General features: G+C 42.0%; 1 protein-coding gene across 1 annotated transcript; it reads left to right on the plus strand.

The window, feature by feature from the left end:
• The first annotated feature begins 360 nt into the window (after window positions 1–360).
• On the plus strand, window positions 361–16,324 carry NPM1 (nucleophosmin 1). Its single transcript, XM_066611127.1, has 11 exons — window positions 361–616; window positions 1,799–1,878; window positions 2,438–2,557; window positions 7,976–8,069; window positions 8,180–8,283; window positions 8,604–8,686; window positions 9,091–9,148; window positions 11,658–11,741; window positions 13,624–13,728; window positions 15,032–15,106; window positions 15,989–16,324. The coding sequence occupies exons 1-11, from the start codon at window positions 553–555 to the stop codon at window positions 16,025–16,027; spliced, it is 906 nt and encodes a 301-aa protein (XP_066467224.1). The 5' UTR covers window positions 361–552; the 3' UTR covers window positions 16,028–16,324.
• Window positions 16,325–17,642: the final 1,318 nt, after the last annotated feature.

Genomic DNA, 17,642 nt, shown 5'->3' on the forward strand with positions numbered 1-17,642 from the left:
AGCCACCTCTGCTTACTCCCAGGTAAGCATGCATAGGCTTGCAGCCTTCAGTTGTTGTTAGCGACGAGGTCAGAAAGCAAAGCAGACCAGCCGCCATTTTAAACACGGCGCGCTCCAACCGTTGTCCCGCCCCCCCTTCTCGATCTTTCCAAGCTACACAAAGGTGCCTGAATCGTAGCAGAGCTCGGGGAAAAAAGAGCATCTGGTGCGCATGCGCGAACTTCGCGCGCTACGCCGGTTAGAAAATACTCCCCACACCAGCGCGTGCGCCACGCTAATCACGTGTACGCATGCGCGAGCCTTCTCTAGCTAGAAGGAGAAGGCGGTCGCATCGCGTAGGTTCTGCGCGCGGCTCTCGCGAGACTTACGGGCTATATATCTGGGAGGGGGGGCGCACGTCGCGTTCTTTCTTGAGTTCGTTATTCCGTCCGTTGCTCGGGAACGTTGGTGACGTTTGGTGATCGTTGCCTTCCCTCTCCCCCCCTCCCACCGTCTTCACTTCTTCAGCAGGCGCTGAAGGAGGAGGAGGAGGACCGCGACCGCTGGCAGCAAATGGAGGACAGCACCGTGGATATGGACAACATGGGCTCCCTGCGCCCGCAGACCTTCCTCTTTGGTAACCCAACCGGGGCGCGACCCGCTGGGAAAGGGGGTCTTTCCGTGGTGACCCGCCTCCTCAGCGCCCTCGGGCTTGGGGGCGACCAGTGCGGCGGGGAAGCACACCTGTGAGTCGGGTCGCCTGGGCCTCCCCACGTGGCCGTGGGCTTGGCCTGCGCCGCCTCAGCCCTGCTTGGGGCGGCGGGAGGGCAGGCCCGACGGCCGCCCCGTTGGCTTCTTTTGTTCTGCGCTGTGTCTCTTGTCGTGGGGCGGGGGAGGGTCGCCTTAGCCGCCTTGGAGCAGCTCCAGGCCATGACTTTTCCCGTCACGTGACTGGGGAGAGGGAGTTAGGCCTGTCTCCTTCAGGAGCCTTTCTTCCCTTCCCCCACACGGGTTTTCCTTGGGGTGCACATGGGGTCACTCTAGGCTGCATCCCACGTTTGTACCCAGCTTACATTGGGGGGATAAATAATTGTGTTTAGAAAACTGGCATGGAAAGAAGTGACATCCTAGCTCTTCATGGTCGTGCTGCTTTTCTGTGGGGATGGATTTGTTGGGCATCCAGAAACAAAACATGTAAGAAACATTGTATCAACAAATGTACAACATACAGTTATGTGGGGCACAGTCTGCTGCCAGGACACAACCTGAGCTGCCTTGGTGAGAACTGGGCCAGGATGGGGAAGATTGCCTCCAAGTGTAAATGTGGGACTGAGCAGGAAGGGGAGAAAAGGTAGGTGGCCATGTGCTTAAGTGGGTGGATCATTGTTCTTCTGTAAGCTGTCGATGAGCCTAATGGGTAACTGGCAAGTCTGCTTTCATGACCTACAGGCTTATAGTGAAATTACACTCCATGCTGCTTGCCAGTACTGAAACTTTAGTCACACTACCTAAAGTCATGGCATTACAGGAGATATATGTGTGGAAATTCCACCCTACAGCATGTCTCTACACTTAAATTATCTTTACTTTTTTTCTCAATGACCAGCTGTCTCAAAGGTTTGCACTAAGTTGCAGAAGTGAGCAAGACTCAAATCTTTTCTTAAGAACTTTTAAAAATACAGTGGGATACAGAAATAAAGCAAGACATCTTTATTTTGCTTTCTGGTGCTAATCAACTCTCAATTTGATCTGCAAAGACCTAATAGTGAGCTGTTTAGTTCATAGCATAACTCACAATGCATTATTCTTGCTCTTGCAGGTTGTGAGCTGAAAGCAGAAAAGGAGTATCACTTCAAAGTGAATGATGAGGAAAATGAACATCAGCTCTCATTAAGAACCGTAAGTGCTGTTTCTTGAAGTAGCATTGCACCAAGTATTAAATAAATACAGTCTGTACAGAAAAGGTCTTTGGGGCATTAAAAGTTATTTTGATTATATGTTCCCAGACATGGTCACTGGTGCCATAGTGTTGCTACCAAAGCATTGTTTGTCTCCACTTTTTTAGGCTATGGCACAGCTCACATTATGTAGTTGCACCTCAAGCTACAGCTGGATTCTTCAATCAGCTATGTAATGAAACAGTGACATTTGTAAAGTCAAACTAAATATTACAGAAAGCCCTGAAGTATTCAATTTTGACAGTTGATTTTCCTGAAGGAAGCACCCTTGCTTAACACAGGGAAAATTTTCTTTTTTAAATTGTGTTGGTCTTGGCCATGTTGTCTGATCTTGGCGTATTGAATAATTACTCCTGTATAATAATTACTCCTGTATTTTTGAGTTGGCCACTCTTTTTATAGAAAGGTGCGACTCTAATGGGGGTCTGTTATTTAAGTGAATGTGAAAAGTATATAAATCTCATTGTTTCCCTCTTCAAATCCTGTGCTTGCTTATGCAGGTTAGTTTAGGGGCTAGTGCAAAGGATGAATTGCATGTGGTTGAAGCGGAAGCATTGGACTACGAAGGCAACCAGATTACTGTCACATTGGCATCACTGAAGATGTCGGTGCAGCCTACAGTAAGGATATTCTGTTAATAAGCTAGAACTGGCATGTATTACCTGGTTGTATTTGTGGATGATGAATCTTGCAAGGTTCTGTTGCAATATGCTGCTTTTTAAATCTACAATCAGTATCTCACACCCCAAAGAGAACTGGCAATGGTTGGTTGAATGGAAACTTTGGTGCATATTGCTTCAGCCATATGTTTACCCACCCTCTTGGCATCCCTAGCATCCTATCTGCAATAAGGTTTAATAGTGATCTTACTTAAAAGGTTTGAAATGATTTGAAGGGTAATGTTTGTCACATGCTGTGAACACACACACTCTGACTCATGGGCTTTTGTGCTGGTGAGAACTGGCTATTCTGACCTACATCTGTTTCAAGTTACAGACTTCTGAATCTAGACTCTAAGTAGGGGGTGTAGTGCAGTGTTTCTCAACTATAGTTCTGCACTGTACTACTTCACATGGTACATCTATCTCAAGTTCCACTGGAAATTACAGATGATGACATCATTACCAGTTACCTCTAGGGTGGAAGACCAGATGCGACCTAACAAACACCAATAAGAGGCTCGGGGTAAACTGGAGGGCTTTTTCAAACACAGAAAAGCATGCTTTGGAGCTTTGCCCACCAAGCTGAGCCTCCTACCACTGTTCGTTGCATTGTGTTACTGATCTCACTGCCAGGCTGCAGGTGTCCAGGGGTCATGTGAGTACCACGAGACACCATCTCAAGTACCACCAGTCGTGCGCGTACACTTGCTCAGTGTATCTATGAAGCTCACTCCAAGGGGCAGCTTGATATCTTCCTCCTTTTTCAGTTTGTGTGGTGAACAGACAAAAACGTGAGACAGATAATAAGAGATTTTTCCCAACTTGTGGAGTTAAGCAGAACCAAATTCTTTAATTTCAGGTATTGCCCTGAAGGCAGTTGTATTGTCTGTATAGTATTGGAAGGAGAGAAAGTAGCTAGTCCAATTTGCTACTTTATTGTAGGCTTGTTATTCCAAATGCTTATAGTTGGTTACAACATAGTTACAGAAAAACATAAGTATATATTGAAACAATAACAAAACTTGCAACCATTCCCTAATGCGGTGTTTCTCAAACTGTGGGTCAGGACTCATTAGGTGGGTCGTGAGCCAATTTCAGGTGGGTCATTCATTTCAATATTTTATTTTTAATAGACTTGATGCTATCATTGTATGGAACTGCATTTGGGGAAATGTGATAGATCTGTACTTTTAACAGGTGACTATGTATATTCTTTTAGCAATGGTAGTGAATGGGACTTACTCCTGGTTAAGTGTGGGTAGAATTGCAGTCTAGGTTTGTTAAAAATTTTCCTGCTTGATGAACTCATTTTTGGTCAAGACATCACTTCTGGTGGGACCCGACAGATTCTCATTCTAAAAAGTGAGTCCTTGTTCTAAACGTTTGAGAACCATTGCCCTAATGTCTAAAAGTTCCAGTTTGCAGTGCAACCTCATGATAACAAGGGTGGCCAAACTTGCTTTACGTAAGAGCCACATACAATAAACTTCAAGTGTTTGAGAGCCACAATATTTAAGAAGCATTTAAATTCTTAAATATATTTAAAACATTTATATCCTTTCTTTCCAAAAGCTCTCATAAATGATAAGTAAAAAAGCAATACAAAACAAAGTAAAAATACTACGGCAGCAAACAAATACCCCCTAAAATAGGTCAGATAAAAACAACTGGGGATTTGCCCACCCCTGAAAACTAATGTGTAAATAAAAATGTTTTTAGGACTTGCCAGAAGGGGTAGATTTTCTGGCAGTAAGTTCCATACAAGTGGTTCCATAACTAAGAAGGTCCTGTTCCTTGCTGTTGCACTCTTAGCATCTCCAGATAATGAAACACTCAGGAGGGCCCTCTCCAATGGATGTGCAGCCAGTGTAGCAGCTGGAGCAGTGGCTCAACTGAGTCAAACTGTTGAGTCCCCATGACCACATGGTTCACCACATCCTGTACTAGCTGCAATTTTCAGGCAGTCTTCAGAGGCAGGCCCAGGTAGAGCACACTGCAGTAGTCTCAATGGTATGTTGCCAAGGCATGGACCGCTGTAGTCAGATCCAACTGATGCAGGTTTTGTTGCAGCCAGCGCACAAGCCAAAGCTGAGCAAAGGCCCACCTGGCCATAACTGTCCCCTGGGCATCCAGGAGAAGCTGTGGCTGTGCATCTGTTCCTTCAGAAGGAGTGCAACCCTATCCAGAACAAGTTAATAGTCTAATACCTGCACTGCAGGTTTCTGAACCAAGATCCACCTCTGTCTTGTCTGGATTTAATTTCAGTTTACTGACCTTCATTCAAACCCCAGCCGCCGCCAAGCAGTGGCCCATGCCCATTGTCTTTGTTTTCTTGTCATAACGCTCATGCAAAGCAATTATGTGTCTTGCTTTAACCCAGGGGTGCCCTGGCCCTGGGGCCACTTGCGGCCCTCGAGGCCTCTCAATGCGGCCCTCAGGGAGTCCCCAGTCTCCAATGAGCTTCTGGCCCTGTGGAGATTTGTTGGAGCCCGCTCTGGCCCAACGCAACTGATCTCAGTGTGAGGGCCACTGTTTGACCTCTTGCGTGAGCTGTGGGATAAGGGCTCCCTCCACTGCTTGCTGTTTTGCGTCTGTGATGCAGTAGCAGCAGCAAAGGAAAGGCCAACCTTGCTTTGTGCAAGGCCTTTTATAGGCCTTGAGCTATTGCAAGACCTTCATTCATTCATATACGTTCATCTTTAATATATTCATTTATGTAAACCTATGTAAATTTATTCAAATTTTAAATGTAAATTAATTCTTTCTTCCCATGGCCCCCCGGCACAGTGTCAGAGAGCTGATGTGGCCTTCCTGCTAAAAACTTTGGATATCCCTGCTTTAACCAAACACTGCAAGCTTTCTGCTTATAGAGAGGCAAGCACCCTGCAGGCTAGAGCGGTCCTGCTTCCTGTTAAATAGTCACTCTAGTCACTACTCTAGCCTGCAGGTTGCCTGCCTGCTTGTATGTCTATAAGCGGAAAGCTTATAGTATTTGGTTAAAGCAAAATGAATAATTGCTTTGTGTTAGTGTTACAGAAATAAATGAGAGTAATGGGCGTGGGGGTCCACCGATACCAGGGGGACACCTGTAGATGTTAAATAGCATAGGGTTTCTCAAATTGGGTTGCAATCAATGTGGATTGTGGATGGATCGCGCAGCTGCAACTGATAATAGATGAGTAAAATGCATTGAACCCAATGGAAAGTTAAACTGAGCGATACCGTGTGTCTACTCATGACTAGACAGCCATACCTTGGTCCACTGCAAAGGGCAGGGCAAGAGGAATCCAGTGCCACCAGAATGGTCCTGATCCAATGAACGCAGCCTCGAAAACATATGAGAAGGAAGTCCCTCCCTCTAAGCCAAGGAATAAACTGAGCCCTGTGGAAAGAAACTAAGCCACATGTTTGTATTTAGTCATGAGTAAGCAAACATACCTTGGCTCGTGTGGAAGGTCAGGTGAAGGGCAGTGTCAGGCTACCAGAATGGTCCTAGTCCATTGCTTGTAGAGCTCAACAAGTGCGCCAGAATGCAGTCCTCCCTATAGTACAGTAAAAAGAGGCTTGAGCTAGTAAGACTTATTTTCTTTTTTAGCCTTGTAAAACTAGGTGGGTCCTGATGGTGTGTAAGTTTAAAAAGTAGGTGCCAATGCTAAAAGGTTTGGGAACCACTGCTTTATCGGAAAGGGTTGTTTTCTTTTACAGCCCCCCTCCCGGAGCCTCATTTCCTCTTCGCATTCATTCATTCCACCTTTCTCCCCAAAAGGGCACCCAAGGCGGCTAACAACATTTAAAAATCATAAAAACAATAGAATAGATTTTTTTTAAAAAACCAGCAGCAATAAAATTAGCAGTAAAAACAATTGTTAAAAGCAGCCATCAGGCATCAAAGGCTTATCACTCTGGGGTTTTAATGCCATTTGGAGGGAAGCTTTGAATCTCACTCCAGTCAATCAAAAAAAATGTTGATTTAAAATTGATTTTGTCCCAGATCACACTGAATTGGCCTGCAGTTTCTAAAATAGTGGGATCCAGAGAGGGCTTTTTAAAGAGGTGGTGATTTGCTGCCACGTTTAAGGTACTAGGCAACACCACCATTCTCTATATCTTTACAACCCTCTCTGTGACATTATACATGAAGTGCCATACAAGTTGTAGTGTAGTGTAGTGTAAATATTCTTTGCTTCTTTAAGTCCTTTGTGGGTTGAAGCTGCATACTAGTCTACTATCTTACCTAGACTGGTTGAAATGCCGTACAGTGAACTTGGTATTTAAATATTTGTTTTAATTCTTATTAGTGAAAAGTTTGTGTGCCAGAACTACCCTCACTAACTTGACTTTGTTTTCTGGACTTGTACAATTTTAGCCAAGGGCCACAAACCTTTCATTGGCCTTTTTGCCAGGAAGCTCAGCACAACTGGGGATGATTCTTGCTTATTTCAGTTCCATGCTGAGAAGGACTGGAACTTGTTTTGCACTATTTAAGGGCTTTATCAAAAGAAATCTGAGCCGCCTTCTTTGTCTCCAGAGAATAAATTCTTACAGGATCGTGCTTATGGTTTTTTTGTTATATTGCCAGTGCATTGAAAGAACAGTGGCAAAACACACCCAAAGCTTCTTCTTTATAGAGGAATGCTGGGCTTTTGATTTATTTTGCTGTATTTGAGAGACACTTGAAGTTTTTCTGTAATAGAATGGTAACACAAGCCCAGGACTTTCTTAGTTAGGCTGCTTTTCTTTTCCCCACACTCTTTCCAGCTCTAAGACTTGGAGAATGTTTGGAGCTTGTCTTGCCAGCCAAAGGGTGGGAGAATACTTGGACTTATGGACCTCAAACTTTAATCTTTTTGTAGGAGCTACTTGGAGAATGTTGGGAAAACAGCCTCGAAACATCTTAAATAAAATCTATAAGGAATAGAGTGGTCTTTCATGCTGAGAAATACTTGTTGCCCCTTAAGCCACTGAGCAGCATCTTTTCCTTGTCCTTATTAAGCATGTTGAAATTGAGACACTTGAAATTGAGTCTTTGGTTCTAATTAAAGTGCCATGGATTTCAGTCATTTACCTATTGTCTGGATTCACTAATGTGTTGTATCACATTACATGGATTCAATACCATGTAAAAATCTGCTCTATAGCTTTCAGTGGATTTATCTGTGGTGGTTGGTATGCATTGTAAATAAATTTAAGAGCGTTTCATAACCAGGGAGGCCTGACTTATGAAATTTAGCGCGTAGACTCTTCATGCAGACTGAATGTTCTGTAGTGGTCTAATTATATTCAGGTTTCTTTTCTAAACTGACATCTCAGTGGTTCGGCTGTTTGGAGGTACTATAAATTGGTTTTCAATCATTCTTAGTTCATTTTTCTTTTTAGGTTTCATTAGGTGGCTTTGAGATTACACCACCAGTAACTCTCAGGTTAAAATGTGGGTCGGGACCTGTTCATGTCAGCGGTCAGCATCTTGTTGGTAAGGACTTCAGTTTTTCTTTGAATTTGATTTTTATACATATGTTTTGGTAAATGAATTTTTAATTTGATGGTTGGAATACTGTTTAGCTTTGTCTTGTATTACCTTAGCATTAGAAGAAGAACCAGAATCTGAGGATGAGGATGAAGATATGAAGGTCCTAAAAAATGTTAAAAAAAGGGCTTCAAATATGGCAGTGTCTAAAGTTCCACAGGTAAGCTAGCAAAGTGGTGCAAGTTAATGCTGTATTAGTTGTTTGGAGTAAACTGGCCCCACATCTAAACAGTATGTTCTTAATAAAATGAGTTACTTGCATAAAGTGTTCACTTGCCATCTGTGTAGGCTTGAAATCTTCCATAGAAGCTCACTGAATAAAGATGTAACTAGTATACAAGTTTGATGTGTGCGAAAAAAGCAGAGATTTCTAGAAACAGATTTTAATTGTTCAACCTCCTTGGTTTTTACACTGAGTAGCAGGTGATCTAAAACCAGAATTGTATCACTGATATACCCATTTTACATGTGTTCTCAAAGAAAAAAGCCAAATTGACAGAGGATGATGATGAAGAGGACGAAGACGACGAAGATGAGGATGATGAAGAAGATGATGATGAAGAGTATGTGATCTTTAGAAATTTGCATGAAACCCATAATTGTTTCAAGTGACATGGTTATCAGTTGCATTACTGTAAAAAATGTTCTGTATTCTGGAAAACAGTCTTTCTCCTAAGGAATTTTTTTAGGTGCAATTTATCATGTTTATTTTTAGCTACTTAAGAGTCTTTTGATTGGAGGGTTTATGCAGGATAAAAACTTAGTGTTGCCAGTATTGGCGTGACAGTTAAACTTTCACGGTTAAGGCTGAAATGAAACTGCCATTATGAGTTTTATTTTTAGGACTCTAATCTTCTAATGAATGACTGATAATAAGGCTGAGGGCATTCAGATGCTGACTTCTACATTGTGGGACTTTGCATAATCCCATTACAGGACTTTATACTAACTAGTATTTGAATTGTAGCGATGATGACGAAGATGATGACGAAGATGAGGAGGAAGAGAAGACTCCAGCAAAAAAAGTGAGTATCTGCTGAATACTCAAACTTACAAAATGTTCTACAGTATTTTCATTTAGGGGTTGTTAAAATTGCAGTGATTAACTGTAAGGCTTCCATTGCTTTTTGAATTTTTGATTGAATAGGTGATTAACCTCAGTTGCAGGCAATCTCTAAATCACTTTCATAGTCCTGTTCCAGTTTGAAAGCAAGTTTCTAGTTCTTTTTAGTGCTGGGAGGGATTTGAAAATGTGCCTGCCATGATAACTAAAAGAAAAAGGGAATAGAGGTGGGTAAAGCAATTTCAATGTGTCATGATCCTCGTGAGTTCTTCCCCAGTGGTTGTGCTATGGCTTTTGCATCTTGACACATTATTGAAACATTTTGTAGATTGCATGTTAATGAAATAGCATGTTAATGAAAATAGCATTCATAGAGGATGAAGGCTTTCAAGTGTGGGCAAGTCTTGTGGCAAATCACTTCGGGGGTACAGTGATATGTTGAACAGTTTTAGCAACATGGTGATTGTATATGTAGTCTGTCTGACTTTGTTATATTGTTGTTTGTGTGGGTCTTGTTTTTACCTTGCGAAAGCACCTAATTTCATTGTACTTGTGTACATGGGTACAATGACAAATTTTCTATTTTATTCAGGCAAGTCCTTCCTGTGATGGCTGTGCACACAGGCATCACAGTCTTCGTGGCTTTTCTTTGCTTTTGAAAGCTGTTGACAATTTGGGCTTGCAGGGAAATGGGATGACCTACAGCCTTAAAGTTTAGTTTGGAAGAGAACTTAAAGGAGAGATGCGATAATGAAACTTGTAGAAAAGAGGAGAAAGTCACAAAGTGTGTGTGTGATGTATTAATATACAATCGCCTAAGGTGCTGAGCAACTTCTCCTTCAGCGGTGAGAGAAATGCTTATCAAGAACTGAGGCATGTGTGTATTGTTTAGGCCAGCAGGCGACAAACCTTAGCCCATTGGCTGGATCTGGCACCCACAAAATGCCTTCCCTGTCAGGAGCAGTGCTTACCATTCCATGCTGCTGCCTGTTGCCAGCAGATCTTCTTGCAAAGTCAGGCCAGGTAGCTACTGCATTGACCGCTCTATGAAGTATTCCAGTCGGGACCTGCTGCCCATTCCCCCAGTAGATTCTGCACATAGATCTCCAGGCAGAAGTGGCTGTCTGGAGTGACTTTGCAAGAAGACTGGCTAGCAAGATAATGGGCAGCAGTGTGGAAAGATAAGCGCTGCTGCGTATGGTGAAGGTTTTTTTTCCAAACAGCTGTCCTGCGGTTTGGAAACTGCTGATTTAGGTTAAGATTCCAGCAACTCCTTTCATTGTCATTGAAACATTTCCAACTATCTCACCTTTGAAGAACTTCATTAAGATTCTTGGAGCTTCTTTTTAACAGTGAATTGGTTGTTGGAGACAGAGTTTTGTAAGAACGTGGCTGAGGCAAGCTTTCTTCACCAGGCAGCAACATCTTCAGCAGTCCTTAAGAGCTGCTGATGTTCCCAGCTGCTTGTTTTTCAGTTGCCATCTTTATTTAGAATGTGCTGGGAAGATGCTGATGGAATAACTTCCTATGGCACATTTTAAAGGAAAAAAAGATGACTGGCGGAAGTTGGATGTTGGGAACACTTAGCAGTGCTGCAGCCTGTAAGGTGCCGTAAAAAGAAAAGCAGTAGCAGCAAAGGTAAAGCAAATGGACAGGACTATTTTGGGGAGGTTTAATGAGAAGATTGTTTAAAAAGTAACCAGTTGTGTTAAGCAACAGATTGGTTTGAATCAGTTGACAGAATGTGATATAAATAAGTTGGCGCTCTCTGTCTTGGATGAAGTATAGAGTTGAGAATAACCCATTCTTGACTTAATGTGTGTGCTTTGCCCTTAAAGGTTTTTAGGAAACAAGATGTAGGAATGTGTTTCTTGCTGTGGTTCTGCTCCATTTTTCTTTACTGTAAAGTGCAGCTGAAGCCTCCTTGGCTTCAGTTAATGGGGGGCTGGTGAACCTTCAAGTTACTTGCAAAGGCTCAGTACTTGCTAATTAGCAAAGTGCTTTTTCAACACCTCACAATTGTTAGGAGTTAAGCTTAATACACAAAGTTAGTAAATTAAAAAATATGCCAGCTTAAATTGCTTTGTAGCCTTTGGACTTGAAAAATGAATGTCATAAAAGTTACTACTTTCCCTGAAAGGACTCAAAGTGTGAAATCCTGACAGTTGCAGACTTGGCACATTATACAAATGTTGTGTTGCAGACAAACACTAGGTGGCACTGTGGTTTAAAGTTTTTAAATAAGGTAGGTAGGAGTGTCTATAAATTGTAGCTTAAAGGATTAGCTTATCTGAATTCAGCACATTTTGTGTAATTTCAAGAGAATATTTTATCCACAGTGGGACTGGGGGTTGTTAGAAATAAATATTGTAACACAGTACATTAAGGTGTACTACCAACACATTCAGGTGTAGACTATCTCAGCAGAAATGGTCTATATTTAACATGATCCTCATATATTCTAACTCTAGTCCGTCCGAGATTCTTCTGCAAAGAACACACCAAAATCAAACCAAAATGGAAAAGATTCTAAGCCGTCTGCAACTAAAGTGAAAGTGAGTCAATATTTATGAATACCAGTTAATTACAGATTTTCAGGTGAAAGTGACTGAAAGTTACTTGAATATGAAAGGCCTTATGGAAGCCTGAGATGGTGCTAATTGTGATTTGAATGCCTAATTAAAATATTGCTTCCTAAATATTGTTGCCAACACTTGTTCATTCACATGGCATATGTATCTTCCTATATATGTCATGCATACACAATGAATTGACTCAGATTGGGGGAATTCACAATTCTTGTAGAGCCAAGGGGTCAAATTTAGCCGTGTTGGAGAGTTTGGGGATTGTTGACCTGGGTGAAAAGTGCAGACAATGTCAGAGTGCCTTGAAATTAGGCTATCAGTAACCACAAGACTGAACTTTTCAAATGATTATGGAGTTTAACCCATTTTTGCCTGGTCCACAGGTGTACACATTTGGTCCCTGTTGCATTTCTGTAAGGTAGGGCAGAAATGGCTTAAGGAATATAGATAACTAGGGAAAAGGCACATTACTTTCAGTTTGAGAGATCAGTTAGAACTTTAAATGGTTGCAGTTAAGAGAAATTTTTGTAAATGAATGTGTTTGGATAAGTGAGTAGAAATTTCCTGGATTTCCTCCCCAGCCAGTCAGTGGATGAAGGGAGTTAGCAGGAAATTTTGAAGTACACACCCCAAAATGGGAGACTTGGGAAGGAGAGAGAACTGAAGAATCAAAGAAGGAAGATTACCAATCCTATTCTGCTAAGTAGAATTGGTATACAGTGTCCATCTAAGCATCAAGGGCTAGGTTGTGTAGAGGAATAATACTGTAGCAAAAAGGGTGCTTCTTGAGTGAGGGAAGGTAGCGCCTCCAAGGTGGCTACCAAGAAAAAAAGAGGTTTTCACAAGTGGTTTCCCAACAGGAGAATTTGGGAAAGTGAGCAGCTTGGAGGCAGTACAGCAGCACAGACCCCATCCAGAATGAAACTTGACAAAAGTGATGAACACTCAGCATGGACACCTACTCTGAGAGTGACAAGGCGTTGCTTCTTGAACAAGGGTGGCTATAGGATTTTCACAATGAAAACACAAACACTTGTGGGTGGACAGTATAATCGGGAACTTCTCCTGGGGTGTATAGTTGGGGTTTCCTAGATTTGATTTTGAGTGAATCCTTCCACGAGCACACAAAAGGCTTGACTGTACCCTAATCAGAAGTTCTTGGAACAATACAGTGTTGATGGGAGAGGCTTCTTGAGGTAGGAGTCTGAAAATATTATCCTGGTAGCCTAGCCACTGGGCACCTTGAAATTACTATGCAGTAGGATTTGTGCTTGTAGCAGAACTCAGAATGGGGCACCCAGATTTGCAAGACTTGGAGGAAAGAGGAGACACAGATGCCCCATAGCACTACAGCATTCCTTCTCCCTCAATGACCTTTGATTAGTATGATGTCCCCTGAGAGATCAGCATTACTTTACTCTTGTCTGAGTGAAGTCCTGCCTGGCTCCTAGGAATGCCAGCCAATATAGTGTTAGAATAGACTGCACACATATTGAGAAGGAAAAAATTGTTTAACAGTATCATGGTATCTAGAAGTAGAAGTCTTTATATTGACAACACAACAGTTTGCTTTCATAGTGACAATTGTAGTTGTACTATTACTGGTTTCACAGCATTGGACCAGATTAGAATGTGGACCTTGTTACCTTTCAGGACACATTATTGTATCCAGAATAAGAGCACTTATTCCTGATTATGTGTACAACTTTTCCTTGCATGGCAGCATACAGGGCTGTGTGTTAATCATTTGAACATAATGAAAGCGTGTATTATAATCGAAAGGTGTTTTCTAGCATTTGAGTGATAATTCTGTTTTGTCATATTGAGCGGCTCACAAGTTGGTATATTTCAGCCTGAAGATATTCTGAAAGCGAAGAGACCACCACCTCCCAAAACACCACCTAAAACCTTCACTGTAGAGGAGATTAAGGCCAAAATGCAAGCAAGTTTGCAAAAGGTAAGTTAACCTTGCCTTTTGAGGTCTCTTTCCATCTCTCCCTCCTAGCATCTTGGTAGGAGTAGTGCGGCTCACAGGGCAGCACAGGGAGAGCCCAAGTGTCACACATGCTGCCCTTTCAGCACTGATGCTGCTGAAATGTTGGGCTCTCCAGCACTGCCCTTTCTGCTGAGAGCAATTGATGGTGTTGGGAGACTCTTAACTTACCATGTGGGCCAGATAAAGAGCTTCTGCAGACCCCATCTGGCTTGCAAGCCTTATGTTCAACACCCCTGCTCTGAAACATGGACATTGCTGTTAATGAGTATTGTTATCTGTCCTGAGAAATAACAGCCTGTTCAAACAGAACACCTGCGTGAAGATTTTTTTCTGCCCCTTCTAAAGAACCCTGTATGAAGGGTTCTCCTTACCTAATTTATTGGGATGTTGCCCTCCTTTTTGCAACTACCCAAGCCACAAGTTCTCTTTACCCTTAGAAACGATTTTTTCATAGGGTGTTGGCGGGGAGGATAATCCTGTTCACAACTATTTACTTAAGTTTGGATACAGTCAGAAGTGTAATTAAAGATAGGCAACAAATCTGAATATCGAGTTTGATGCTACTAATGTTTTTCTATGCAGGCCTACGTACCCTTTTGGGAGAGTGAGCCCATTGAACACCTAGGAGCCTGATTCTGAATAAACATGTGTGTGTCCTAGTATCTGCAAAACAATTAGCTATCATCAAATGCATGTATATATGCTTCATCTGAGTACAGAATAAACTTTTGAGAGAGTCTGAGAAATTTGGTACTCAGCTGCTGCTTCTGAACTTGACACTGAATTATGTGGCCTTTAGAAATTAACTTGTATGAAATGAAGAAATTTTTCATTGCCCTCACATGTATGTTCTTTGATTAGACGTGTGCTTTAAAGTACTCTTCCAATGTAAAGTCCTGGGAGTTGCTGCTTTTAAGTTAGAGTAATTTGTATGTAAGTTATTTTAAAATACTGCTTTTAAATGTGTCACCATTCTGGTGGCATTGGATTCCTCTCTGCCTGCCCTTTGCAGTGGGCCAAGGCATGTTTGTCTACTCATGTGTAAACATGCAGTGTGGCTGTTCCCCTTTCTGTAGGGCTCTAGTTGGCTATCAGCTTGTAAGTTGCAGCTTCATGCCCCACCAACAATTTGGACGTGACCCACAGTTTGAGAAACCCTGGTCTAGTGCAAAAGTTCTATAGTGTTGAATTGGGCAAGTGGAGACTTATGATGCCAACTACAACTTTTAATACATTAATCTTTGTCTATTTTTTTATGAAATAGGGAACTCAACTTCCTAAAACGGAGAGCAAATTTGGGAATTATGTCAAGAATTGTTTCAGAATGGATGACCAGAAGGTAATGGAATAGGGCTGTTGCACAGTTTAGAAATTAAGAGGGCAACAAACAATTAAATGGGGGCTGTTCCAGTGGTGATTGTGGGGAAAAATTTAGCAATCTTCTCCCTTTAGACAGTAAACTCAAAGGCTTCTTCAGCACCATTTTGACTCTGTAAGTATTGTGGTTTCTACTGCAGAATTTGGCTAGTCTACCTGCCAGTTTCCTAATGCAGAGATGGGAACTACTGCACTAGAACTCTTGGCAGTTTTGAGTCTTTTCTTTCCCAAAATCAACCAAATTACTGTGTGAGGGGATGCCAGGAGGTGGTGGTGCTGGCACTGGGAAGCAAGATGTGTTGGGTTAGACCTGTAAATCTTAAATTTCACTATCAAAATTCCTTTAACAAAATTGTTGTGCTTTTGAGCTTCCCCCAATCCAGATCAAAGCTGTTGGGGGGGGGGGGAGGAAATCGTGGGCTGTTGAAGGAGAATCTTTTGAAAGCAGTTAATTCAGCTACTGAAGTGGATTTGGACATAAGGCAGGGCAGGCAGAGTTCAGACAGTATTTGCCTAACTGGGACACACCCTTCCTTTTGCTTTCCTTTCTATGCTTTATGGGGTGTGAGCAGTCTTAAAAGGCAAAATATATTGAGTAATTTTAATCTGTAAGTGTATGGAGTGATGTATTTGGTAGGTATTTTTCAAAACCAGCACTGCCCTGGACTTTATACACACATGCCCTTTTTAACCACACATCTGGATGAAAGTCTTGCAATGAAGAATTCCATGTCCATAAATATCCTATTTAGACATTGTGATAAGTTCTAATTGGTAGTTTCAGTATTAAAATGTCTATTGAGGAGCAACATCTAGCCATAACTAAGCTTTTTGTTTGTTTTAGGCTATTCAAGCACTCTGGCAGTGGAGGCAGAGTTTGTAAGCAAGAAGTTATACGGTTCCTGAAGTTGAAGTTCTGTATGTTTAACCATTAATATTTGGCTGTCCTTTTTATAAATGCTAAAGCTTTCTCTACAAAGTCTGATTAATGTTGTCCAGACTGTATTGCCAAGAATGTGTTGTTCAAAATGCCTGTTCAGTTTTTAAGACCAGGACTCCACCCTTGGATTCATTTCAAATATGTATGGAATGTTTTGTTAATGCATTGTAGTTGTGTTCAGACAAGTGAAAGTGGAGGAGATACTAAACGTAAATGTGAAAATAAAATTTAGTATTTTAAGTAGCTTTGTTGCCTCTTTATGATGTCAGATTTAGCCTGTCCTGTACATGGGACCATATATTCATGGAAATAAGATTGCTTAATGGCCTACATTTGCTTGCTCTTCCACCAGTCCACTCACCTGGTAATAGTCAGTTCTCATTATCTGCTAAGGTTAGGTTTCAGGAAAACCTAGTGGATACCAGATTAGCAGATACCGAATCATTAAGCCTATGGGAAAAATGCAGTTAAGTTCCAGGGGATCCTCTTCACCATACACTGAAAATTACAAATCTGAATCTTAAGTCTGTGGGGCAGAGTGATAGCATAGCCTCATCAACATCTAATGCTTCTTCCTCCACACTGGATATCTCTTAATGCATTGAAGGTTGTGGCAATGGAGATTTCTTGGTGCAGGCTATCCTTTGACTCATTGAAGGTTGCCCAACAAAGAGGCCTCAGAGTTCAGAAGTGGGGAGGGGAATTGTATCTCCTGTCGTCCTCCACCTGTCTCATGGTCCCTGCGCTTTCCCGAGCCCCAGAGCAACTCTCAGGTAGCCTTCCAAAGCCTTAACTGTCCTCACATCACCAGGGTTGAGAAGGTTCAGCTGGAGTCCCCAAGATGGTTGAGCAAGTCTGGAAGCAAGCCATGAACTTGATGTTCAGAAAGATGGCCAATACTCAAGAAACTAATGCTGGATTCTCCATGGGCTAATGCCAGTGCTCACTTGATGCAGAAAATTGATCCAATCTAGACAACTTTCTAAAAAACAAGTATTTTCCTCTTGCCCTCACCTGCATGTTCATAGCTTTGCCAAGCCACCCCCCTGAGCCTAGTGCAGCAGCACAGTATTCACTTGATAGGAGAACAGAGTTACTGATAGCGAGAGGTAGGTGGCGGTTCTGCTCCTTGCAGACAAGTAAATAGTGAATTTGCCTATGGGAACTGACTAGTTTTCCTAACACTTCCAAAGCTTTCAACTTAACTATGCTTGAGGTGGGAAAACATTCAAAATTCATGCAATGTAATGCAAAATTGGTGGGACAAAATAAAAAGATAAGCAGGATTGGTGAAGTATAATGGCTCACAACAAAAGTTGTGTGCAAGTTGCACTAAGGTTAAGAGGTGAAATTAAAAACACAGCAAAATGATGTCTATTGCCTGTGGATCCAATTATAGTCTGCCTTTGTAATCCACGGGAATTTTAAATGTTGTGCCTTCTACCCTTACCTCAACTGGAAGGCCTGTTGATTATAATCTTGCTCTTACCATTATGACATCTTTAGATCCTTATCAATGCTGACTCAGTTTCAGGAGCTGCTAGCTATACTGAGAATG

The sequence above is a fragment of the Tiliqua scincoides genome, chromosome 1, assembly GCF_035046505.1.
Source record: "Tiliqua scincoides isolate rTilSci1 chromosome 1, rTilSci1.hap2, whole genome shotgun sequence".
Lineage (NCBI taxonomy): Eukaryota > Metazoa > Chordata > Lepidosauria > Squamata > Scincidae > Tiliqua > Tiliqua scincoides.

Bases quoted from the DNA above. Each gene is read 5' to 3' on its own strand.
- NPM1 (XM_066611127.1), top strand. From the start codon at position 553: ATGGAGGACAGCACCGTGGATATGGACAACATGGGCTCCCTGCGCCCG. The intron at 8,070-8,179 runs GTAAGGACTTCA...GTATTACCTTAG, and splicing joins CAGCGGTCAGCATCTTGTTG to CATTAGAAGAAGAACCAGAA. The intron at 9,149-11,657 runs GTGAGTATCTGC...TTCTAACTCTAG, and splicing joins AGAAGACTCCAGCAAAAAAA to TCCGTCCGAGATTCTTCTGC.